The 25,533-nt window shown below is 46.9% G+C and overlaps 1 protein-coding gene across 3 annotated transcripts in view; it reads left to right on the top strand.

Moving 5' to 3' along the window:
• The window catches only part of SYNE2 (spectrin repeat containing nuclear envelope protein 2), a 324,116-nt gene that overhangs the window by 236,635 nt on the left and 61,948 nt on the right, over positions 1–25,533 (top strand). For all 3 annotated transcript variants that reach the window (XM_058655531.1, XM_058655529.1, XM_058655528.1), the window contains 14 exons: positions 601–797; positions 2,513–2,645; positions 3,391–3,573; positions 3,955–4,095; positions 5,942–6,118; positions 9,157–9,312; positions 12,164–12,316; positions 15,905–16,075; positions 17,306–17,436; positions 18,832–19,036; positions 21,160–21,339; positions 21,928–22,056; positions 23,873–24,027; positions 24,142–24,286. In XM_058655531.1, the coding sequence (XP_058511514.1) occupies positions 601–797; positions 2,513–2,645; positions 3,391–3,573; positions 3,955–4,095; positions 5,942–6,118; positions 9,157–9,312; positions 12,164–12,316; positions 15,905–16,075; positions 17,306–17,436; positions 18,832–19,036; positions 21,160–21,339; positions 21,928–22,056; positions 23,873–24,027; positions 24,142–24,286 (2,256 nt within the window). The remainder of the gene's footprint in view (positions 1–600; positions 798–2,512; positions 2,646–3,390; positions 3,574–3,954; positions 4,096–5,941; positions 6,119–9,156; positions 9,313–12,163; positions 12,317–15,904; positions 16,076–17,305; positions 17,437–18,831; positions 19,037–21,159; positions 21,340–21,927; positions 22,057–23,872; positions 24,028–24,141; positions 24,287–25,533) is intronic.

Below are 25,533 nucleotides of genomic sequence, written 5' to 3'. Positions count from 1 at the left end.
TTTTTGTTCACATAAAACCTGTGTCTGCAAGCTGCTGTGGCCTGCGGGCGGCCAGCTTGCATTTTTTGGGTTGTGGTGGTGGTTCTTTTGATAGAGGCGTTAACTCTCTGGTCCATGTCTGTGCATGCGTTTTGTTTGGCTTGGTGATCTCAGAGTGTAGCCTGCGCTGCTGAATCGCCTGATCCGACACTGTCCTGTGAGGACACAAACCACAAGTCATGTCTGACTTCTCAGCTTGCGATTCTGAGGGTTGAGCAAATGTTGAGGTGTCCTCGGTAGCCCGTCGTAGTTTTTAATTTTTGAGTTAGTTTATTCACTAAGTAAAATTATTTATTATGTGGGATGCTGGCATTGCAGGTAGCAGCTTTACTCACTGTGCCCCCAAACTGGCCCCTGTTATAAGTTTTTAAAGAAAGGATTTGTGCATGCAAGAGATCAATATGTTATGGATCAAACTATGCGTGGATTAAAAAAAAAATTGCTCCAACATCAACCTGTTTTTTTAATTCCATTTTTCACGCACTTTTGCAAGTACCCCATAATAATTTAAGCAATGAACGGTAAGTCAGATCATTCATTCTGTGGCTTTCCTTTTGCCAGCAAATAAAAAGGAACCTAGATGGGAAGCATGCCCGACTTTACCAGACCCTGAGCGAGGGCAAACAGCTGGTGGGGGCTGTGAGCTGTGCTGAACTCGGAGGCCAGATGGCCAAGCTGGAGGAACAGTGGCTGTCCCTGGACAAGAAGATTGACCAGGAACTGCACCGCCTGCAGACCCTGCTGAAACACCTGCTCAGGTGGGCCTTCCCCGGGGGCCCAGGGCCTGCCTTCTGTAGGAAAGAAACCTCCGAGGGGGTGCTCGGCCAGTCGCTTGGCCAGTCACTTTTCACATGCTGTCCCTTACCGTACCTTGAGTTCTTTCAGAACTAAATGCACTCTTGAGTTCCTGATCCTTGTTTGTTAGACACAAATAATGTACAGTCGTTTCGATGAAATCTGTGGATAGCGTTTCTATGGCGAGTAGAATCCATGTTGCAAAATACTTGATATGAATTCAGTTCAAAAAATTTGTGCAAAATACGATGAAAAACAAAGTTTATGGGGCAAGCATTGAGCCTAGTGAGGAAAACGCTGATTAAGGCGCTTGCATCCTGCCTTGGAGAGCTGAGTGCTGAGTGTGAATGAATCCTGGCACTCCAGCTTCCTCCCCATAAGCAGGGTGAAGGGCTGGCTCAAGTACTGGGGTCCCTGCCACCCACGTGGGAGACCTCGACTGAGCTGCGGGCTCCTGAATTCAGCCCTGACTTTGGGGAAGTGAACCAATAGGTGGGAGTGTTTTCTCTCTCTCTTCCTTATCTGTCTTTGTCTCTACTTCTCAAATAGTAAATAAATGAGTAAATAAAAGATAGATTTATTTGGAGGCAAAAAGGTTTTGGAGTCTGCAGCTGACCTTGTGGTTAGTGTGTTAAGCCACTACTTGCAGAAACCAGGACCCCATTATCAGAGCACCAGGTCAAGTGTCAGCTGCTAACGTGTCTAGGAAAGCAGTGGGTGATGGCCCCTGCCACCCATCTGGGAGATCTGAAAGGGCCCTGTGTTCCTGGCTCGGCCTGGTCATCCCTACAGTTACTGCCACTTGAGGAGTGAGCTGGTGGATGAAAAAAATTCTGACAATCTTTTTCTCTCCTCTTCTTTCTTCTCTCTCTACATTTCCTATAAATCTTTCAAAACTACTTTTGGGCATCCTTGCATAGTTTTGCTTTTCATATTATATATTTTTCCATGAGCTTTTTGAAGACTTCCCATCCAGTGTCACTGTAATACTGTGATGTTCTTCTATGCCCACTTCTAGAAGTCCCAGCATCCAAGAAAAAAGTGTGATATTTTAATGAATAAAACAAGGTGAACGTGCCTTCTGAGTTCTGAGAGTTTGGCTTGCTTGGTTGGTATAATCCTAAACCACTGGCACCTGGTGGAGAAGGCAAGACGTTTGGCCCTCATTGTTATTCTGCCTCTTAGAGAGGCCAACTTAGCCCAAGGCAGTTGGCATTATGAGGCATATACACCTTTAGTTTGGATATTCATATCACATCAGATCCATGTATCAGCATCTAGCCAAGCAGCTTGTTATTAAACAACTTGTACAAAGGCTGGCTATGTGTGGATTATAAACAAATTTGTGGATAACATTTGATGTGCAAAATAGCCTTTGTCTTGACCCACCGATGTCCCTTTTATATCACTGTAAAAAGAAATGAAAAGGATGTTTGAGACCTTATAGTGCACCCTTGTTCTTGATTAGCCGTAAGGAAAGATTTCTGGAAAAAGACACAAGTGACTGGTTGGGGTGTGGTGTGCAGTGTGACGTAATCCTTACACACGCCACCATGGTCTTCGTAGAGGGGCTGGCCAGCCGAGGGGAGAGAGCAGCAGGACCCGGGGAAGCTCCATCATGAGAGCAGTTCCTCCCACGCGTGTTCTGATGTCATGTCTCTGCACTCCGCTCCTTCAGTTATAACAGAGACTCAGATGAGCTCACCCGGTGGCTGGGATCTGCACAGCAAACTCTGAATCACTGGAAAGAACGGTCCCTCGATGTGTCTCAGGACCTGGAGACCGTCAGAAGCAACATCAGCAGCTTCTTCGTAAGTTCTTACAGGAAATGCTCAGCCAATGAGAGGCAAGCAGTAAGCCTGTGGGCTGGGGTGGTAGGGAGAGGTATTTATCACAGCTGTTAAGAAGCCGGCTAAGATCCCCTGGTCCCATGCCTGTGTGCTTGGGTGAGCCCCTGATCTGTTCTGGTGCCACCTTTGTGCTAGTGAAGCCCTCAGACAGCAGGTGTTGAATCAGGCACTTGGGCCCTGCTGTCCACCATGGGAAACCCTTGTTGAGTTCCTGGCTCCCAGTTTCAGCCTGGCCCAGCACTGACAGTTGTAGATATTTAGGGAATGAATCAGTAGTTGGAAGATTTTCTCTGTCACACACACTCACACACACTCACACTATGACCTGTCTGGGTGTTTATTAGCAGGAAGCTGGAGTCCAGATCCTTTAGCTAGAAATTAGTTCAGATACTCTTATGTGGGACCCTTGTGTCTTAGCTGTCATCTTAACCAGTGCATCATATGCCTCGCCCTAAACATGTTAAAGGCCGTTTTCCTCTCTTATCGAGCTGTTTCTATTGCCTGGAATAGTGGCAGGCACTTTGAAAAAGTGTGTGGGTGGATGGGTGTATATGTGTGCCAGACGGGTGCGAGTGTGCGCAGCATGTGAGCATGAACATTCCTATTCAAATGTTTGTTTGTTTGTTGTTAATCCAGTTTATTGCTTACCTGGTTACTCTGACTCCTGGTCACCCTGTGCTCTGACTTTTACAACTGTCTCCTTCAGGAGTTTGCAAAGGAGGTAGACGAGAAGTCCTCCCTGAAGACGGCTGTCCTCAGCACTGGCAACCAACTTCTGCATCTGAAAGAGGCCGACACGGCCACGCTGAGAGCTTGCTTAGCCCAGTTTGAACAAAAATGGACGCTGCTCATAACTCAGCTTCCAGATATTCAAGAAAAACTTCACCAGGTAAGCGGGTAGAGAGTGGGTGTTGGAATTAGCATTCCCTTGTTAGCTCAAAGCTCTTTTACAGCGACTTCTCGAATTTTCTCCCAGCTCCCTGAATATGGGCCTTCATTACTACGCTCTCCTCCAGCTGGGTCACTCTTAAGGGAGAAATCAGCCTTACTTAGTTTCCCAGTTTAATCTGGGCCACAGTGTTCGTCTATGTGGAGGTCACCATTGTCATTTGAGGGTCATGTATTCTAAGTTTGAATGCTGGGTTGGTTTCTGTGAGTTACCTGCCAGATGTCATAGAAAGACCTGTTTATCAAACCAGATACCCTCTCCAGGGCTCTGCTGATTCCTTTTGTTAGCTCTGATGCTCACATGGAAATTGTGCCCGTGCAGCTCCAGATGGAGAAACTGCCATCTCGCAAAGCCATCACAGAGATGATCAGCTGGATGGACACCGTGCAGCGTGCAGATGAAGGCGCCGAACTTTGTCCAAGTTCCACGTCACAAGTTAGAAGTCTTCTTCAGAAGCACAAAGTAATTGTACAAAGGGAACTGAGATCTTGTCGTTTAATAGAAGCCGGACTGGGGAGTGGATGTTTAGCCTAGTGGTTAAGATGCTGTGTCCCCATCAGAGTCCTGCGTTCAGTTCTCAGCCCTGGCTCCTGACCCCAGCTTCCTGCTAATGCAGATCCCGGGAAGCAGCCTGATGGTTAAAGGGAGCTGCAGATCATCTCCTGGCTCCTGGTTTCAGCCCTGCCCAGCCCTGGTTACTGCAATCATTTGGGGAGTGAACCACTGGATCAGACCTCTGCTCACTTGCTCGCTCTCGCTCTCTCTCCCCCTTCCTCCCTCTCTCTCTCCCTCTCCTCCCCCCACCCCTTTTCTTTTCCTTCCTCCCTTCTTCTCTCTCTCCCTCTGCACCTCTCAAAGGTAGAGTTTTGGTTTTTTTTTAATAAAAAGGCAAATAAGCTGGAGAAGAAATATTGAACAAAGAAACAGGGTATCATTTATAAGAACTGACTCAGGAGTTGGGGAGTAAAGAGTGGAAGATTCGAGAGAGACAAGCTAGTTTCCCTGCTCTTAATTCTGTTTGGTAGCTTCCATCACCTTGGGACAGTTGGAAGCCCTCCGTACCTCCCCACCCTCATCTTGTCATCTTCCACGCACTCCCAGCACTCGCACTAGAGTAAAAAGCTGCCTTGGATGGTCCCTCGTCATGATTACATACGAGGGTGTTAAAAAAGCTCATGCAAAGTGGAATTGAAACGTAAGCTGTAGTGGGTGTGGGGCTCAGCGGTGAGTTAAGCTGGCTCTCAGGTTGCCTGCATCCCCTATCAGATAGAGCGCCTATCCCAGCTCCATTCTCAGTCCTAGCTTCCTGTAAACGCACACACTGGGAAGCAACGGGTGCTGGCTCACGTGTTTGGGTCCCTGCCACCACTGTTTATTTATAGATACATACTTTCAAAGGTAAGTTCATTCTGGTGCAAAAATTGTGGATGTTTATACCTGTGAGGCGGGACCTTCAAAAACTTAATGGAAAATGCACATTATAAAAAAAAGTGCTATATAGACTTCATAACTATTTTGCACCAAAACACGGTTTTTTTTTTTAAATTGCACCATATTTTAGAAAATAATTACTTGAAGTGTTAGAAATACTTAATCTCAGATCCACTGGTTCATTCTCCAGATTCCCGCAGCAGCAGAGGCTGGGCCAGGCAATAGTCACTGGGCACACACCATCTGGTTTTGCCCCAATTTCCCCACATCAGGTACTAGAAATTTCCAGAATAAAACTGAGCAGGTAGCAGGCCTGATGGCATCTCTGGGGATGGATTTGGACTTGCTGTGGAGCCTGGAGGCACCCACCCAGCCCTGGAAGAGTCTGTAAGCAGAAGGACAGAGAGGAGGGGACCCTGAAGTTGGCAGAGTATCTTAATAGTGTCCTGGGTTTCTTGGCAGAGCCTTCACTTCCTGTTTTCTGTTCAGTTTCCATGAGCCCTCAGGTGGCCCAGAATCCAGTGGGAATCTGAGGCAGCCTTTCACAGGAGTACCCTGTGCTGGGCCTGGGCTCCTGAGGTTGCCTATCATGCTCCCTGCTGCCCTTAACTGAAAAAGTCTGTTGGAAAGCAGTGAGTCCTCCAGTCCCAAGGATGTGTCATCCCCGAGAGACTCTCCGCTCAACTCAGACTTCTGGCGGGGTTGGTTTGGGGAAGGTGGAAGGTGACTCCTAACAGGTGTTAATCCCCTTGATTAACAAATGGGAGCTGGGTGCCCCATAGGCTGTGGAAGAAGGGCAGCCATTGAGTCATCTGGGCAGCAAGGGCAGCAGATTCATTGGGGCAGCTTCCACACTGGCTCGCTGGTTTGTTTGCAGGAGTGTAGAATGGAAATGGACTATAAGCAGTGGATAGTGGACTTCGTGAACCAGTCACTGCTTCAGTTAAGCACCTGTGACGTGGAAAGCAAGCGCTATGAGAGGACGGCATTTGCTGAGGACCTGGGGGAGATGAACCGGCAGTGGCACCAAGTTCACGGAGCCCTCACCAGAAAGGTACGCTCCGGCATCAGAGCTGCGTGTGGGATTGCTTGACCTCACTGTTGGAAAATGCCAGGAGGCATCCAGAGAGTTGATTGCTAGTTATTTCTAGTCATCATGTCAATCTCGTATTTAACATTGTCCTTTGGTGTCTATGAGAGAGTATGAAAGTAATTCTCATATTTATGCTGAGGTTTCCTTGTGAGAAATTGAGTTAGGCAAGTGATGCAGAAAAATTTTAAGTATCACTGATTACGTCAGGCTATTGAATGGTCAAAGATTGGATATTTTCCAAGAAAGAGATGGTCAAACAGGCAGAGCTACTTTAGCTTTGAAAAAAATGATGAAAAGAAGGAGGCATGTAGCTTTTTGGTGGATTTTTTTTTTTACTCTGTGACTCTTGAAAAGATTAATAAAACTTCTGAAAAAATGTTTGATATATCAGTTGTAAGTGATGATTAGTTTTTGTATAGAGCGAGGTATAAAAATGGATTTATACATTTGTTAAAGCATGTGAATGGACAGAGAACATGGACAGTTCATGAAAGATGGAGTTATAGTCAGCAAATAAACATGGAAAGATGGTGACTGCACTGATCAGATACTTGAAATAAATATTGAATATTATTAGAGAATCACAGTAAGGTAAGGGCCAAAGTCCAAAAGCCATTGCAGTATTTTTGATAGAATAATGGCTTTAAAAACTCTTTTTAAGGTTTGCTCGGCCCTGCCCAATCCACCCTCTTCCAAAACCAACCCACACATTGGCTAAAAGTTGGAGCTACCTTGCGCATCCTGTCCCACACCCAGGCCTGGACGACATGCTCACCAGCAGGAGCTATGACCACTAGGGGAGTATTCCAGGTTCCCCCACTTGGGCCATCCCAGACCCAGATCTTACACACACCAGCAAGTGCTAGGCACTTGTCCAGCATAGCCTACCTCTCCATCTTGGCCTGGTATTAGCTGGTGAATGTTGCAGCCCAACCCACCCCACACCCTGGTTTAGGATGCACATGCGGGTGCTGGACCTGCCCAGAGTATTCTCCGTCCCCGTACCCGAGAATGTTGGCAGGTTCCGTGGTCACACCTAGCCAAGCAAACGTTAGCTAACCAGCAAGTGCAGAAGCCAGGATAGAGTGTGGGTCATGCTGAGCTAGGCTGGCACACCTGAGCAGAGCCAGGTTCCAGCACCTACTGGCAGGAATTGGGGCTAGGGTCAGGCCAGACTACAACATCCAAGGTAGAAGCCAAGTCAGGTGAGGGGCTATACCAAGCTGGGCCAGAGCAACCACTGGCACAAATGAGATCTGGCTGGAAATAGGCCTGGCTGGGGAGCAAAGAGGATACCCTGGCTAGGTTAAGGTTCCCACTGGTGGGTGCAGGGGCAAGAGTAGGGGCTATCTAGTCTGGACATGGGTACAGTGTTCCTTGGCACAAGTGTGGACTGAGTCTGGGGTCCACGAGACTAGGCTAGACTCCAGCACCAACTGGTGCTCGTGAAAACTAGGGTAGGTATAGGACAGCTAGGCTAGGTCTCTGCCCCTGCTGAGCCATGTGTGAGCTGTGTCGAGGTATGGACCAGGCTTGGCTGTGCTATAACACCAAACAGTAAAAACCAGAATGGGTAAAAGTCAGTTGGGAAAGGTTACTGTTCCTCCCAGGACAGAAGGTAGACTAAGTAGGGCTAGTCCATGGACCCACCCATGTGCGCAAGATCTGGCATTGGGAGAGGTTCTGATGAAGTAGCTTGGGAAACTCCTCTGTCTGGAACACAGTCCCTGCAGGTGAGCACAAGAACCACGATAGGGAGCAGCCCAGACCAGGGAACAATACCCAGCAGCAAACATTTGGCGCAGGTCAGGTGGCAGACCAGGCTGGGTCAGTTCACATCACCTGCTGGGCGAATCCAAGCACCAGAATGGACTGTGGGTCAAGCCGGGTTCAGTCGCAACACATATCAGTTCATGTTAGGGCTGGGACTGGGTGCCAGCTGGGCAGGGCTAGGCTGTAGCCCCCACCCCCCAGTGGTAGCTGGAATTGGGGGTGGGCCAGGACGGACCAGACTTTAGCACCCACTAGCAAATGTCGAGGAGATGCGGGCCATACCAGACTCGGCCGCAGCACCCAACCAGCACAGATGAGACCAAAGGGGAAGGGGGCAAAGCTAGTAGCGGGGTTGTAGAGGGCTCCCCGGCTGGACCACTACTCCCACTGGAGAGCGTGAGTTAGGATAGTGACAGAGTAGGCCAGGCAGGGCTACAACACCTGTGGACCTCATGTGGGCTGGAACAGGGGGAGGTCAGGCTGAGCTGAGTGTTCCTACTGGTGCATGCCTATGTCAGAGTAGGTGAGGGTTAGTTGGGCTTTGCCACAGCATCAGCTAGCAGATGCTGGCACTAGGGGCTAATTCTGTCAAGTTAAACTGCAGAACCCCCTGGAAAGTGCATGATCCAGGAGTGGGCCCAGGAGGGAAATAACGGGCACCTCCCTTTTAATCTTGTGTGCCTGGTGCAGTAGCCTAGTGGCTTAAGTCCTCATCTTGCATGACCCAGAATCCCATATGGGTACCAGTTCGTGTCCTGGAGGCTCCGCTTCCCATCCAGCTCCTTGCTTGTGGCCTGGGAAGGCAGTGGAAAATGGCCCAAAGCCTTAGTACTCTGCACCCATGTGGGATACTGGGAGGAGGCTCCTGGCTGTTGGTTTTGGATTAGCTCAGCTCCGGCCATTGCAGCCATTTTGGGAGTGAATCAGTACACAGAAGATCTTTCTTTTTGTATCTCCTTCTCTCTGTAAATCTGTTTTTCCGATAAAAAAAACTAAATACGTCTCTTAATACGTCTCTCTCCAGATTAGCTTTTACTTTTCCGTGTGAATGGAATTTTAATTCTGTCTTCTGATTCTGAGTTGTCTTAGCCTCTTATTATGTGTAATTAGAAATTGGAGAAGAGGCAGTAATGTCCTTTGGAAATAATGACATTCACATTTTAAATCAGGTAGTTTAAAATTGAGGAATTTTTTTTCTAATGTGTTTTATTATTCATTGCTCGTAGATACAACATCTGGAACAACTTTTGGAAGGGATCACTGAGAGTGAGAACAAAATACAGCTTTTGAACAGCTGGCTGGAGGCTCAGGAGGAGAGGCTGCACGCTTTGCAGAGACTGGAGGGCGTGGCCTCGCTGGAGAGGCTGCTGCTGGACTGTCAGGTGAGCTGGCCCCAGCCACTGCCTGGCCCCGGTGCTCCCCGGGCAGCGTGAGCACTGACCGTGCCCGAGAAGCCCACTACAGCACCTGCCTCCCTGGACTTGCTTTGCGTGTAGATAATCCCCCCTCAGGTTTTATACAATGGCAGATTGTGATGGATTTTTTTTTTCTTCTTATGAGAAACAGAAGTGAGATTTTGCTGGTTACTGTTGCCCTTGAAGAGGTTTCCAGACGACCCTACTGCGTTGATGGGTTGCTTTCTAGTTTTTTTTTTTTTACTTTGTTCAGTCACAAAATTACATTTACCATCATTTTGAGTATTAACGCTCCATTCCATTCTTCTCTGATGGTCACATCTTGTTCCCAGCCTCCCACTCTCCATCCCATTGCAGTGGTCCCACGGCCACCCTGAATTCTTCTTCCCCACAGCTCAGGTGCGGACTTTCCATGGCTGTGTCCTTTGGCCCCAACAAGCTGCTCTCTGTAGATTCTGGGAGCCATTTCATCCCTGCGTCTACCTCCAGTCCCTCTTCAGGTGCCCTCACTACCCTCCCCTCAGTTCCTGTCAGCCCTCACTGGCTTCCCGGGAAGGGTGGCACCCCTCTAGCCAGCCTCCAGCCTCACTCCTCACACTGCTGCACAGTGGCGGCCATCCTTCAACGCTCCACCTTTCCCATAGAGTGAAGTTCTGGTGTCCTTGACTGGCATTCCGGCCTCCTTGACTTCCCTTTACCTACAAGCAGTTGATAATAGATCCACATCAAATATATCTTAGCCGATTCTGAGTTTCTCCTGGGTAGATCAAGGCAGCCCCAAGCACATTGGAGGTGGGTTCTGTTCAGCTATTCCTCATTCAACCTCATCGTCATGTTATAATGGAACATCCCCAGAGAAGCTCCACTGTCTGTAGAGACACTTATGAGCAACCAGGCATTAAAAATAGGTCCTGTAATGAAGTTCGCTGAAGTCCCAGCTCTCCATGCTCTGGGCTGCACCACCTGCCACTTTTCACAAGGCAGGCACATCAGTAATCCTGAAGCATAAGTCCATTGTGTCTAGACAACCAAAGCCTTGAGTTTAGACCAGAAACCAACCACAAGGGAATGGATCCTGGGGATTATTGCCCAATGTAGAGGCAACAGACCAGGCTCGATTTTTAGATTCCAAGAGTGAAAATTGACTTACCATGGCTTAGCCAGTTATGTGAACTCTTTTGGGTTGCTGATACTCCTGATGCTATTGAAGAAGCCATTAATTTTGCCAATTACAAAATCATTTCTGACATTCAGTAGGCTCATTAGCAAATGCCTTGTGTGGGCCGAGAGCTGCAGCTTGGATGCCCTATCATAGGTCCTTTGGCGGTGAGGGCTTCCTGATTCAGGTGCCAACCAGCCTCCCTGGAGTGTGCGTAACTGGTGGCACCTGAGCTCTAGCAAAGGCCGTTCTAGGGAAGTTTTTCGGTTTGCTGGTTGCCTTTGCCACCAGTCCCTAAAGGTGGTTCCTCAGAAACGCACCCACACATCAGCAGTGCTTTTCAACCATGTGCCACTGAAGGATAGCCAGTGAACACCCTCGTCCTGTAAATGCACGGAGAGCCAGCTATGATGGATCGGTCATCAGGTCCTGCCACCCACGTTGGAGACCTGGACCGAGATCCCAGCTCTGGCTCTGGCTTCAGCACGGCCCAGCCCTGGCCAATGCAAGTCAGCCCCAGTGGGGACTGAATTGGTGGATGGGAGTTCATTCTCTCTCTCTCTCTCTCTCTCTCTCTCTCTCTCTCTTCTTTCTCCTCTCTCCTCTCCTCTCCCCCCACCTCTGTGTGTGTGTATCTGTCTGCCACTCTTTCTCTCAAAATTAAAACAACAACTCATGTGGGTAGAAATGTAGTACTAGAAGATATGAGACCATGAATAGCCCAGATCTGTTCATTTAGAGATTTGGAAGGTATTAGTTGATGCGTCCCTGAGAATCCTAATGATCTTCTGTGTTTTCTGCAAGGAGCTATGCTTTTTTCATAGTCAAAATAACGTTTACAGTTTTTCCCACTTGGATTTCAACTGCAACCCCTGGAAGGGTGAAGAAGACCCCTCTGCTGTGAGGAGGGTGTTGTTGCTCTGGCTGCGACAGCCGGATTTGCAGAACACTGGCTCCAGGTCTGCTTTTCTGAAAAAGACCTCTTGTAAAGACTGGGTCAGGTGGGAGAGGTGGCGCCTTTTATGATAAATTAATACACTAAGTACAAGAAGAAACTGCAGTCATTTTTATCTGAATTACCCATGTCTCTGTAACCTGTTGCTTGTGAGAGAACTTCAGGAAACTCACACAGAAAATGGAATGAAAGGATCAGGTTATGTGTATGTGGTACCAAAAAATATATATATATCGCAGCCCATGCAAAGTTTGCATCCTACGTATTTGCCATGTGCTTCTTAAAGACCGCTCATCATGATCATCTACAATGTAAAGGCACCTGCTCAGCTTCATCCCTAAGCTGTGTGCCACATGTAGCATCATCACTGTTTCTCAGATGAGAAAGCAGACTGAAGTGTGATCCCTCATGAATGGTCCCACAGGCATTGCAGGCCAGATGCTGGTTGGGGTCCAGCACCTCTAAATTCTTTTTACTCTCCATGATAAGGACTTATTTCCCAGACTTACCTATGTATAGAACTATGAAGTGTATACTTGAATTAAGCATGTATTATGATTGAGGTGCCTTTGATGGATTGCTATTTAATTATATACACTCATGGCATTTTTTGCTTGAAAAACAAAAGCAACTTCCTATTGCTTATACTGTCAACTGTTTTTCTGGTGTTGTACATTGAGTATGTTTTCTTCCTGCCCTTTCAGGATATAGAAAATCAACTTGAGATGAAATCCAAAGCACTGGATGAGTTAAGACAAAGTTCCCTGACTTTGGAGAGTGGAACAACGCCGTTGTTAGAAGATATGGTGTCTAAAATCGATGAATTGCTTCGAAGGAGGGACAGCGTTATCAATCAGGTACTAGAACTTGTCTCAAGTTTGCTGTTTCTCTTCACCTGTTCTTCGGTGATTCCAGCCTCGTTGGTAGCTGCGAATGCACAGAGCCATCTGTTGTGTCTGATGTGCTCTTACACAGACGTCAACGTCCCCACCCTCAAGCCCAGCAGAGCATGCAGCAGGGCCTCCTGGCCAGAGCCACAGGAGCTGCCGTGGAGACACAGGGAGGCGCCTCTGCGACCTTCGGAGCGGGGTCCGTGTAGGGAGAGCTCCAGAGAGGATAGCACAGCATGGGCCAGACATCTCTTCACCCCTGCAAGGCGTGGCAGCTTCTGCGCTTGTCCCTTGCTGGAGGAGGACACCCAAAGACAGAATAGGCGTCTCTGGACATTGTAGCCCTCACATTCCCCCGCAACAGAAGGGAACACTCCAAATACACAGGCAAAGAATTTCATAGAAAATGGATCGGAGTTGATTTTGGCACAAAAAAAAAAAGGAAAAAAGAAAATCTGCACATATAGAATCTCAAAAAAAAATTATGGAATCACATATTATAAAAAACCATGCATGGCTTTCAAAAGTTTTTGTAAAAAAAAATTAAGTTTATCTTGTAATTCCATCTTTGTACAAACTTGCTGACAGATTATAGGTGTGTCCGTGTTTCCTGACAAATCCTCCCTGAGGGTTATTTGTCATCTACCGAAATCTGTTGTGAATCACTTATTCCAAGAAGAAATTGGGAATTGCCTGGGAATGTTCAGCCTCATTCCTCTGCGAGGACTCTGGCAGAAAATCAAGAAAATACTGAGAATACCTGTTGAGTATATCTTGTATAATGTACCGTACTTGCTACCAGGAATATAGAATTAGACAAGGGAAAAAAAATGAATCCAACCTCAAAGAGATCATAGGCTAGTAGACAAACAGGAGTGAATCTTTGCGACACAATTAATTATAATACAATACAAACGTAGAGATGCTGGCTGATGAGACAGATACTGCATGTAAAAACAGGCCAATTGTACTGCCATATGCATGGACAGAGATAGAAATGGAATACAGTCAAAAACAAACAGGTTCTCATGGTGTCTCCGTAACTTTCACTAAGACTACCAGGGCAGTTCAATGAGAAAATAAATCTGTCTTGAACAGTGATGCTGGAGCAGGTGGATAGCCACAGGCAGAAAGAATGAAGTTAACCCCTGCCTTCACACCATAGTCAAGAATGAACTCAGAATGAATCAGTCTAAGAACTTCATGTCTGTGATCGGGCAGTGATTCCCAAGAGCTGCCCAAAGTGCAAGAACCCAAAGAGAAAATGAATTTCATCAAGGTTGAATACTTTGGTGGTTCAAAGGCCACAACTAATATATATGGAAAGTGCTGGCATTTGACCTGCAAGAGTAAGCTGCCAACTGGTATGCCCCCATCCCCCATTAGAGCACCTACGTTTGATTCCTGCTTCTGGCTTTTGACTCCAGCTTCCTGTTGAAGCGAACCTTGAGACTAGGTTCCTCCCACTCCTGTGGGAGACCTGGGTTGAGTCCCCGCTCCTGGGCTTGGTCTTCCCACTTGTAAACATCTGGGGCATGAACCAACAGATGAGAGCCGTTTCTCCTCTCTGCCTGTCAAATAATTTTAAATTTAAAAACACATATACAATGGGAGAGAATATTTGCAAATCACATATTTAATAAAGATCTTGTATTGAGAATATATAAAGAATTGTTACAACTCAAGAAAAGGACAAATAAGTAGGAAAAAATAGCAAAGTCTCTGGATGGATATTTTTATTTGCAGATCATGCAAATGACCCATAAACCTATGAAAGGAAGATGCCCATGGACCAGCAGACAAGGAAATTCAAAGCCGCAGGGAAGTTCTCTTGCGTTTGTTATTTGAAAGGTAGACAGTCGCAGAATTCTCCTCTGCTGGTTGACTCCCCCAGTGCCCATAATCAAGACTCAGGGTCAGGAATTCCATGAATGGCAAGGTTCCAACTACTTGAACCATCGCCTGCTGCCTCCCAGGGGACCTATAGCAGGAAGCTGGAACTGGAAAAAGAGCCAAGATTCGAGGCCAGGCACTCGGATACGGGATGCAAGCATCTCATCTGGCAGAGTAGCTGTTGTACCCTGTGCCTGCCCCATGCACTTTCCTTTCACACACACCCAGAAAGTTACACTAAAAAGGCCATTGCAGGTGGTAATAAGGTTGTGGAAAAATTCTAACTGTATGTTGCTGGGAGGGATATAAAATGATGCAGCTGCAAAAAGGGCTTCTGTCGTGAGTGGCACACGCAGAGCGGCTCTGTTTGCTCTGCGTGCAGAATCGACATCAAAATGATGCAGCTACCGGGCCTGGCGCAGTAGCCTAGCAGCCAAAATCCTCGCCTTGCACACGCTGTAATCCCATATGGATGCTGGTTCTAATCCTGGCGGCCTTGTTTCCCATCCAGCTCCCTACTTGTGGCCTGGGACAGCCCAAAGACTTGGGACACTGCCCCAGCGTGGGAGACCCGAGGAAGGCTCCTGGCTTCTGGTCGCCTCAGCTCCAGCCATTGCAGCCACTTGCTGAGTGACAAACAGACAAAAGCTCTTCTTCTCGGTCTCTCCTCCTCTTTGTATATCTGACTTTGCAATAAAAACAAATAAGTATTTTTAAAAAATGATGCAGCTACCCAGGAAAATGATCTGGTATTTCCTCAAATGTCAGATTTAGTTACCATTCTGTATTTAGACCCAGCCATTCTACTCCTCGGTAGATAAAAGAAATGAAAACATACACCCCCACCAGAAACTTGCACAAGAATGTTCCTAGTTGTACAGTGTATTAATAATCGAGAAATGGAGCTAACACAGATGTCCATCAGCGAGTAAATGTGGGAGGGAAGTGTGGTCTGTCCTGAGTATTACTCAGCCTTGAAAAGGAAGGAAGCCAGGTATGTTGTTTTAAATGAGAGCAGATGGGTGGCTGGAGAAAGAGAAGATTTGAGAATGACTGTTGATGATCGTGAGGTATCTTTGGGAGCGACCAAAGGTTCTAAAATCAACTGTTGAGATCCTATAACCCTTGTGTTTAGGAGCAGAGACTTTGCAATCTCTTTCCAAATATTTTTTCTACCTATAACCTTGATTGGTGACTTAACCTCCCTAAGCCTCAATTTACCTAAAAAATGAGGAAGACATTTTATTGCTTGATTTCTGCCTTAACAGCGATGGCTGTCCTGTGTTCAGTACCTGTCACCCCGCTGGCCAGCCCCAGCGGTCACGTTTTCTCCCACCTGTTGTACTGTAGTGAATTTCACTTCACGATTTTCTTGTGTTCTCAGTGCACGTGTACTCAATGTTCTCTCTAAAGCTTCAGATTACAAGGGATCCAGCCGTTGGGGTACTTCCATGTGTGGAAGCTGTAAGCACCTTGTGCATTGAGAACCTCAGGATTCAACGTAAACATTCCTGTTTGAAAACACTGCAGTGTTTACACTGAATACAATGATCTAGTCCTTGGAAGGAAAAAAAAAAAAGGCAAGAGACTTTGCTTTCCTAGGGCTTTTCTGTATCAGTAATCCTGGGGGGTGTGTGTGTGTGTGTGTGTTTTTTAATATAGATCCATCAGCTCAAAAACTCCATGGAGTCGGTGCTGCAGGAGTGGAGGACCTGTGGGAAGCTCTATGAGGAGGCAAATGTCATGACCATCCGCTTCTGGTATTGCCTGGAGCACAGCCAGCCTGCGGTTTTATCACCGGAAGCCTTGAGATGCCAGGTGCAGAACCTTCAGGTAAGATGACCGGAGTCTAGCAGCACACATGATTGGCCGAAAACTCCAGAGCGCAGTGAGTGGATCCAGACTCAGCTTTGCTCTCTACAGAGAGACGTTCAACAGCAGTATCCATAGTGCAACTGGACGGGGCGGGCATTGTGCTGGTGGCTAAGCTGGCCCTTGGCATGCCCACATCTCATGGGGGGGTCTTGGCTTCCATTCAGCCTCATGCTGATGAGTCTGGGAAGTGTACGATGGTTTACGTACGTGGAATTCTGGGCTCCTGGCTTTAGTGTGGCCCCAGCCCCAGCTCTTGCAGGCATATGGGTAATAGAGCATCTCTTCTCTTGCTCTCTGTCACTCCCCCTTTCTGTCTCACTCTTTTAAATCAATTAAAACTTTGTAATGAAAGCGAAGTATAACTGAAAATTCCAAAATGAATCCCATGGCTCATTTTATAAAACTGTTTGTTGTGTTTTTCAAGTCCATATTTTACATTTTGAAGGTGTTTGGTTTTGTTTTATCCTTTTATTATTATTATTATTTATTAGTACACTTTAGTGCTTAATACTCATAGTACTTAGTACTTAAAAATTCAGCCTCGGGCCTGGAATGGTAGCCTAGTGGCTAAATCCTTGCCTTGCACGCCCGGGAACCCATTTGGGTGACTGTTCATGTCCCGACAACCCCTCTTCCCATCCAGCTCTCTGCCTGTGGCCTGGGAGAACAGTCTATAACGGCCCAAGGCCTTGGGACCCTCTACCCACGTGGGGGACCTTGAAGAGGCTCCTGGCTTCGGATAGGCTCAGCTCCAATCATTGCGACTGTTTGGAGAGTGAATCAGCAGATGAGAGATCTGTCTCTCCTCCTCTCTGTAAATCTGACTTTCTAATAAAAATAAATCTTTTTAAAAAATTTTTTAGCCTTAAGAAACCCTGAAGAAGTTTCAGGCTGCCAGCTTCAACCTGGCCCATTGGCAAGATTTTAGGGGCGTGAATGGAAGATCTTACTTTCTCTTCAATCAGTCTCTCTCTCACTTGCGCTTTGTCTTTCAAATAAGTAAACTTGAAGAAAATAGTTCAGCCTCCATTAAGGACTGGCCCTATCTTTCCTTTTTTGCCATCCCTAAGAGCTTGTCATTGTCCCCTGGGGTTTGAATGGCCACATCACTGCCAAGGAAGAAGCTGGTGCCTTCCTGGATAGTGGCCAGGCCATTGTGAAACATGCATTCCTGTCTTGTCCTCCTAGGCGCTTCAGGACGAAGCTGAGAGCAGTGAAGGGAGCTGGGAGAAACTCCAGGAGATGGTTGGTAAACTCAAAGTTGTCTGCCCCTCCATGGCTGAAATCATGGAAGAAAAATACCAAGCTACACATGCCAGGTACCGTTTACTGCGCAGTTTCAGGGTGGCGCAGGTGGCTTTATCCTAAGGACATGTGGCAAACGATGGGACACAGGCCTTGAGCAGCCTTCTCAATCCTCCAGGACAGTTGCATTACTGTCTTATTACTCTGGCTTCTGCTTTGAAGGTGGTGGTCTCTGTGAGGTTGGACGTCATGAAGACTACCGCCTGCCTCATCTCGTGTTAAACAGTCTCTCAATGCTCTAATCAGAGTCCCAGTGTGGCCACATGGAGAAAGATTTGACCCAGATTGAAGGCAGAATCAGGTCGCAGACACCCAAAGTCAGAGGCACAAGTCAACTGAAGGGCTAGTGGGTGGTCTGCAGGGGCTGTTGTGATCATCCCTGGTGACACAGTGATGAAGGAGAAGGGGGCAGACCACGCCTGGCTCAGGGAGGTCCCCAGTGGGCATGACAGGGGTTCTGCTGTGAGAGCTCGTTCTTGGACACCGTCCTCGTTCATGCAAGCTGTCATTTCTCTGTCGTGAGAAAGTTGGCCAACAGCTGCTTTGCACAAGGTGGTGATGCCCAGGTTGAACTGCCGCAGGTGACCTGCTCCTGGCATACTCTGTGCAGTTGCATCCTTTACCCAATAAATCCAGTTGGGCAGAAGTGTTACATGTCCTGCAGTGGTGCCGTCAGGGCCCCCCCCACCCTTTATGGGAAGGGAAGAAGATGGGAGGGAGGAAGAAACATAGAAATTACCTGTCTGCACATGGGATGTGGGAACAAGCTTCCAAACAGAAAGCCAAGGCAGGCATCTGGCCTAGCAGTTAAGACATCCACATCTATGGCAGCATGCCTGGGCTCCATGCCTGCCTCGGGCCTCCAGTGGCAGCTTCCTACTTACGTGGATCCTGGTCCTAGGGAGCAGCAGTAATGGCTCAGGTCATTGGGTTCCTGACACCCACGTGGGAGACCGGGGTTGTGTTCTTGGATGCTGGCCATTGTGGGCATTTGGAAAGTGAAGCAAGTCAGAGGGGTACTCCCTCTCTCCTCTTCTCAAATAAGTCAATATTTGAAAGGCATCCCTCATGCGCAGAGAGCCTGCCTTGTGCAGAGGTCTCCACAGATGAACAGCTCAGTACTTTTTCCACCTTGGCCTAAGAGATGTTCATCATCCCGTAGATAGTTCTTGCCAGTTGCAGCTTCTGTTAATTCTTTTGACAAAGTCAAGTAGATAACCTAGTTTGGGTTTCTGGTTATGTCATGGTAATGCAGTTAAGGTCAGCAGAACACATGCAGCATCCTGGTAAGAGCCCATCTGCTGTTAGGATCCTGGGAGTGTGTGTGTGTGTGTGTGTGCGTACACACTGCCCTTGGGCTACAAGGGAAGGACAGAATGAAGATCCCATTGCTACTATTGCACTGGCAGGTGGACCCAGGTCAACCAGGAGGTGGCCGAGCAGTTACAGAAGGCGCAGAGCATGCTCCAGCTCTGGAAGACGTACCGCAGTGCTCATTCAGAAGCCACAGCAAAGCTGGAGCAGCAGGAAGTGAAGTTCCAGCAGCTGGCCAACATCAACATGTCTGCAAGCAACCAGGCAGAGACCCTGCCCTGGGCCCTGCAAAACATAAAGGTGGGTGCACATCTCCTTGGAGAAACCCAGGTTAAGTATACCCGGCAGGCAGGGCCTTGGCCCAAAGATGAGACACACTACAGTTGGGACAAGTGTCATGAGTAAGCCACACAGTTCACAGGCCAGCCTGCAAGGCTGGCAGGACTGAGTGATGACCCAGAGGTGAAGTCCACATGGCAGGTGGCTGGGTCACAGGCATCCAACACCACCTTGTCCCAAGTCTGTCCTTTCACTCTAGCAAGTGAATCTCCAACAGAAGGACCTCACACTGAGCCTAAAATAAAAGCAGAAGTGTCTCAACTGGTCGGATCCATCTAAGGATCACAGGTGTCGAACTTGTCGCTTTAGACATAGTAGTGGACTTGACACCATGGCCTTTTTTTTTTTTTTTAAAGATTTATTCATTTTATTACAGCCAGATATACACAGAGGAGGAGAGACAGGAAGATCTTCCGTCCGATGATTCACTCCCCAAGTGAGCCGCAACATGCCGATGTGTGCCGATCAGAAGCCGGGAACCTGGAACCTCTTCCGGGTCTCCCACGCGGGTGCAGTGTCCCAATGCATTGGGCCGTCCTCAACTGCTTTCCCAGGCCACAAACAGGGAGCTGGATGGGAAGTGGAGCTGCCAGGATTAGAACCGGCGCCCATATGGGATCCCGGGGCTTTCAAGGCGAGGACTCTAGCCGCTAGGCCACGCCACTGGGCCCGACACCATGGCCTTTTTCTGCAAGGAGAGTGATCTTTGGACTGCCCAAAGTGGCCTTCCTAAATTCATAGAAGAATGCATGTTACTAAAACATTGCATGGATTTCAAAATATATTTGAGACAATAGAAATTTTTCATTCCCTTTTCCATGAACTTTTTGAAGTGTCCTTATGTCTAAGAATGGTATAATTTCCTCTGTGGTGTCTCTGCTAATACTGTTTTTTTTTTTTAAGATTTATTTATTTTTATTGAAAAGTCAGGTATACAGAGAGGAGGAGAGACAGAGAGGAAGATCTTCCGTCCGATGATTCACTCCCCAAGTGAGTGCAACGGATGGTGCTGTGCCAATCTGAAGCCAGGAACCAGGAACCTCTTCCAAGTGTCCCTTGCGACTGCAATATCTCAAGGCTTTGGGCCGTCCTCAGCTGCTTTCCCAGACCACAAGCAGGGAGCTGGATGGGAAGTGGAGCTGCTGGGATTAGAACCGGTGCCCATATGGGATCCCGGGGCGTTCAGGGTGAGGACTTTAGCCGCTAGGCCACGCCGCTGGGCCCTCTCCTAATGCTGTTAATTAATGGTCAGAAAGTGGAATATATTTTAGTTTTCAGTTGGGTGACATATGCCATTTCATGTTTCATGCGGTATTGTAAGTCAGATCAAACAGTGGAACCTAATTTAATTATACAAGAATCCAACAGAGAGCATCTGTGCTTCTGGTTGACTTCTATGTGATCAGATGTTTAAACAAGAGCCCAGACACTTTTATCAAATAATATTTCCAGAGTAGCCCTGAAATGGGCTGTATTAATGAGACTCAGTTGTCCCTGGAAATGAATTAGAAATGCGAAGCGTGGTGGCAGGCATTGTAGAGCAGAGGGTGAGGCTACCCTTTGGGATGCCCTGGTTCTGTATCTCAGCTGGTTCAGGTCCCGGCTACTCTACTCCTGATCTAGATTCCTGCTAATGGAGGAGGAGCAGATGATGGCCAAAGTTCTGGAGCCCCTACCATCCATGTAGGCAATCCAGATGGAATTCCTGGCTCCTGGCTTCAGCCTGGGCCAGCCCTAACTGTCAGATTCTGTCTCTTCTCTGCTGTTGCCCCGCTCTCTAACACTCTACCTTTCAAATAAATAAATCTTTTTTAAAAAAAAAGGAAGAAAGAAAGAAAAAAAGAAAATGCGAAGCAAGGGGATCTGCCCCGGTGTTGGTGGGCTGGCTGGAAACCTCCACTTGACTGATCGGTGCTGTTTTAGTTCTTAAATGCCAGATGTCAGAACCATTTCAGCAAGGGACATCATTTCAAGAAAGCTGAAGCTTCTCATACCCCATTTCATTGTGTTGATGGAGCGGTAGGGAAAGGAGGAGCAGTGTGAAACGAGGAAGACGAGCATGCTGACCCCTTTGTCTTCTCCAGGAGCTGCGGCACAATGTGCAGAAGACGAGAGAAGAATTTTTCAAAATTTCTACTCCCTTGGACCGACTCCCGCAACCTGCAGAGTCCAGCACCCACGCGTTCCTCTCTGGCCAACCCCACATCCTCCAGAGGGCAGCTTATTTGGAAAAGATGCTGCTTAGAAGAGCCAGTGACTTTGAGGTTCATCCTGTTTTGCTCTTCCAGCCCTCAGCTTGAGCCTTTGCATCCTGCCAGTCCTCCATAGCCTTGGCAGTAGAGTGCTTTCTGAATTACTCCTTAGGAAAACTACGAAGTGAAGCTGCCCCGAGCAGATGTGAGGGCGCTTAGACACTTTGAGTTAAAAGACGGGTTCATTTGGGCACAAAACAATTTTAAAGCCACGTGTGTTTTTTTCATAATAGACATTTTCCGTGCTTTTTTTTTTTTTTAGAACTTCTCATATGCATGGATATCAAAGCTTTCTACACCCAAACAAACTTGTCTTTTAATTCCATGAGCTTCTGGAAGTATCCTCACGTGAATATGTCTTTAATCACATGGGCAATGGGTAGATCTTAAGCAACTCTTCTTGTTTAGTGATCATGTTAATTTTAGAAGTGATATATTTTATATGCTGTTCATACCTCTGGGCTCATAGAGTTGCTTGATAATAATGACCCTATTCATGGTTAAAATAATTTGAACCTTTATCATCTCCCAAAGCTGTGTTGAATTTTGTTTTCAAAACATGTGGTAATTGTTTCTAATGAAAAATTTCTTGTCTTCTAGTTTGTTCTCTCACAGTTTAAGGATTTTGAGGATCAACTAGGATCTTTGAAAGCTCTTATTGAACAGGAGGAAGAGAATTTGAATAAACTTGACTCACAAAAAAAAGAGGACACCCCTGACTTACTGCTGGTACTGGCACTATTTGTCTTTCATAAGGGCTGAGATTCACCGTTTAATCAAAAGAAGCTAATTAGCATCACCTGGAATCTGCATCCTGACTCCGGGTCTGGTGGTTCATATGCCATTCATTCTTGCCATGTTTTGCTGAGCTCTAGAGAAACTGGACATCATAGGCACCTAGTCCTGTGCCATGCTCATTTCTTGTAGGAGTTTTAAACCTTGGAAGTCTTTCCAAATTACCTTCAATGAACCACAGTAATCTAAGAATTGGCTTTTGTGATAGATTGAATATTTCTTAGTTGAAGGATAGTAAATCAAATATGTTACTCTTCTTGTCCCTTTTGATGACCGTAGTAAGTTCATGTGGTTAACAAATCAATGGAAAAAAAGTAAAGAATTCTAGATGTGGGGCCAACATTGTGGCCCAGTGGATCGGGATTACAGTCCTGGCATCCCAGATGGGTACCATTTCAAGTCCTGCTCCACTTCCATTCCAACACCGTGATGATGGATCTGGGAAGGCAGTACAAGATGGCTTAAATGCTTGGGCTCCTACACCTGTGTGGCATACCTGAAGGAAACTTCTGGCTCCTGGCTTTGGCCTGGCCAAGTCATGGCCACTGTGGCCATTTGGGGAGTGAAGTAACATACAGAAGACCTCTGACTCTGTCCCCTCCTACATGTCCCCACCCAGTAACAAAGCCCTTTAAACAAACATATCTTTGTTTAAAAAATTATTGCAAAATTTAAATAAAATTGGAACTTGGCCTCTGCTAAAATGTCCATGTTTATAATCCTTGTCCAGTGTCCAAATCCAAGTTCAGTGCCTATTTTTGTAAACAGGAGCTTATTCAAGCCAACCTCCTCTCCATTTACATGCAAATGTGAGCATTTTCATGCTATGAAGGCAGAATTGTGACAGAAACCCCCATGGCCCACACAAGGCTAAAATACCTGTGCTATGTCCTGTCATGGAAAAGTTTTGCTGACCTTGACCTCGTGTATTACAGCAGAGTTCTAAAGAGAGACTATGGACATTGTTGATTTGCAGGCTTGTGGACTTTAAGGCTGTCTTTGAAATATATTCTAGAAACAAAATTCTGATTTTTGGTTTTTGCGATTTTTTGTTTTTTACATTCATCCAAAGTCTAGGTAGAGTCTTCACAAAGTGTGTTGTAAGTAAGCACTGTGCTTTGCTATGGCTATAGGAGGGAACAAACTTCTGTGGGATTTGTAAGCAATTTACTTGAGCTGTCATTGGACTTGAAAGTCCAAAATGGTACTTAAAAAGTCTGTTCTCTGTATTTTCTCGAGACGGAATCTGAGCTCACTTTCCATTTCTACCACATAGGATGTGCAGGTTGGCATTCTGAGTTCAGGCCCAGCTCTACAACTCCTGGACTCTGGACAGTCATTCACTCATTCAGGCCCAAGTTTTGCTTTGTCTTTGTGATAAAATGACCTTTTGTTGTCTGAATATCTTAATTCATCTGAAAAACACTGCACTTGAATTTGATTTTGACTTGTTTGAAAGACAGAGAGCTACGTTTTTAATTTGAAAAGCAGAGAGAAAGAGCTGCCATCCAGGCCTGAACTCTTCCCCAGACGCCCACCATGCTGAGAGCCAAAGCCAGGAACTCAGTCCAGGTCTGCAGGCAGGTGCAAGGGACCCAGTTGCTCAAGCAGTCAGCTGGTGTCTCCCAAGATCTGTGTTCATAAGAAGCTGCAGCTCACCCAGGCACTCCCAGTTGGAGCGTGGGTGTCTCAGCCATCATGGTAATTGTTAAGCCAAAACCCATCCTGAACAGCAGCTTTGTTTTCACAGAAGCACGTGCTGGCCCTGACAGCCCACTCTCCTGATATTGAACGTCTGAACGACCTGAGCCTGAAGCTCCCGCTCAGCGAGGTGGACGTGAAGACGCTGCAGAAAGTAAACCGTCACTGGATCCGAGCCACAGCCACGGCGCTGGACCGCTACAGGTCAGCATGTCCCACTCTGCCGCCACTCTGGGGGAGGATTGGGACCCTGAAGGACTGTGACTCATGAGTGTCATGGTCACGTGTTTCTGGGTTGTTTGCTTTCCATCTTTCCAGTGAACTGCAAGGCATTGCATTGAATGAAAACTTTGTTTATTGCTGTGAAAAGTGGGTCCAGCTTTTGGAGAAGGTAGAAGAGAAGCTTGGAGCAAGCGTGGGTGACAGCCTTCCCGCCCTGCTGGAGCAGCAGAAAGCGCTTGAGGTAACTTTGCATCCGCTGCCCCCTGGAGCCGCTCACCCTCAGGCGGGGATCAGAAAAGTTCAGGGCTGGGGGCACACCTGTGCGTCTAACCTCAGAATGTGTTGAGGCAGTGCCCACCTTTCACAGACAGTGGAATTAAGAAATGTATTTATTTTGATGAAAGCAGTTTTGAAATCCATGTACAGTGTTTTTCATAATACTCATTTTCTTTCTTTTAAAGATGTATTTGTTTACTTGAAAGGCAGAGCTAGAGAGAGAGAGAGAGAGAGAGAGAGAGAGTGAGAGTTTGCCAAAAAACCACCAAGGCCCCAGCTGAACCAGGCTGGTGTCAGGAGCCTGGAACTCCATCCAGGGCTGCTGCTGAGGCCATCCGCTCCTGCTTCCCAAGCACAAGAGCAGGGGCCTAGATCAGAAGTGGAGCAGCCTGGGCTTGAACTGGTGCCCGTACGAGAGGCTGGCATTCCAGGCAGTGGCTTAACGCCCTGCACCACAGCCGGCACCCATAGCACTCACATCGTATGAACTGAAGACTGTTCATGGCATGGGTTTCAAAGTATTTTTCACTGAAATGAACTTACCTTTTAGTTTCTTTTTCCACAAAGTTTTTGAAGTACCCGTATATATCTTTAAGCAAACTCATTTGCCAATTGATCATTTATGAAATTTTCTCCCATGTCATAAATTTCAATGGTTTGTTTTCTATTTTATTAGTGGCAGCACTCCTAGGGTTTTCTATGATAGTTAAAGCTTCCTGGCACAACTTTACTTCTATGGAATGCTACCTTTGTACCGCTCTCCTAATAGCTTGAGAGTGAGAGCGCTTCAACTTCTCTTCACTTTTTTGTTGAATTTTCTGGAGTTTGACGCACCTGGTATAAATTTCACTTGGGTTAATGTATAGTTGGAGATGCTCTTGGTGATGCTAGATCTTCTCTAAAGTGTGTATGATCACTTCACATATCACATTAAGGTCATCCATTGAAAATGAAATAGGTCCTACCAAATAATTAGGTGACCTCAAGTAACATATTGAACCTCTTATTCCGTAGTGTTCTCTTCTTCAAGTGGACATGGTGATAGTGCTTGAGTCCTACATTGGAGAAATAGTTGACACACTGTGTGTGTTTTACACAGTTCCTGGTCCTAAGTGTGCCTTTGGACATAGTGAGATCTGGTTGATATTCACAAGTGATGCTGATGGGATGGCTGAACATTTTTTGCAATTGCGCTCAAGCATTTCAAAAATT

Source organism: Ochotona princeps, chromosome 26 (assembly GCF_030435755.1).
Source record: "Ochotona princeps isolate mOchPri1 chromosome 26, mOchPri1.hap1, whole genome shotgun sequence".
Taxonomy (NCBI): Eukaryota; Metazoa; Chordata; class Mammalia; order Lagomorpha; family Ochotonidae; genus Ochotona; species Ochotona princeps.
This window is presented reverse-complemented; position numbering and strand designations above follow the sequence as displayed.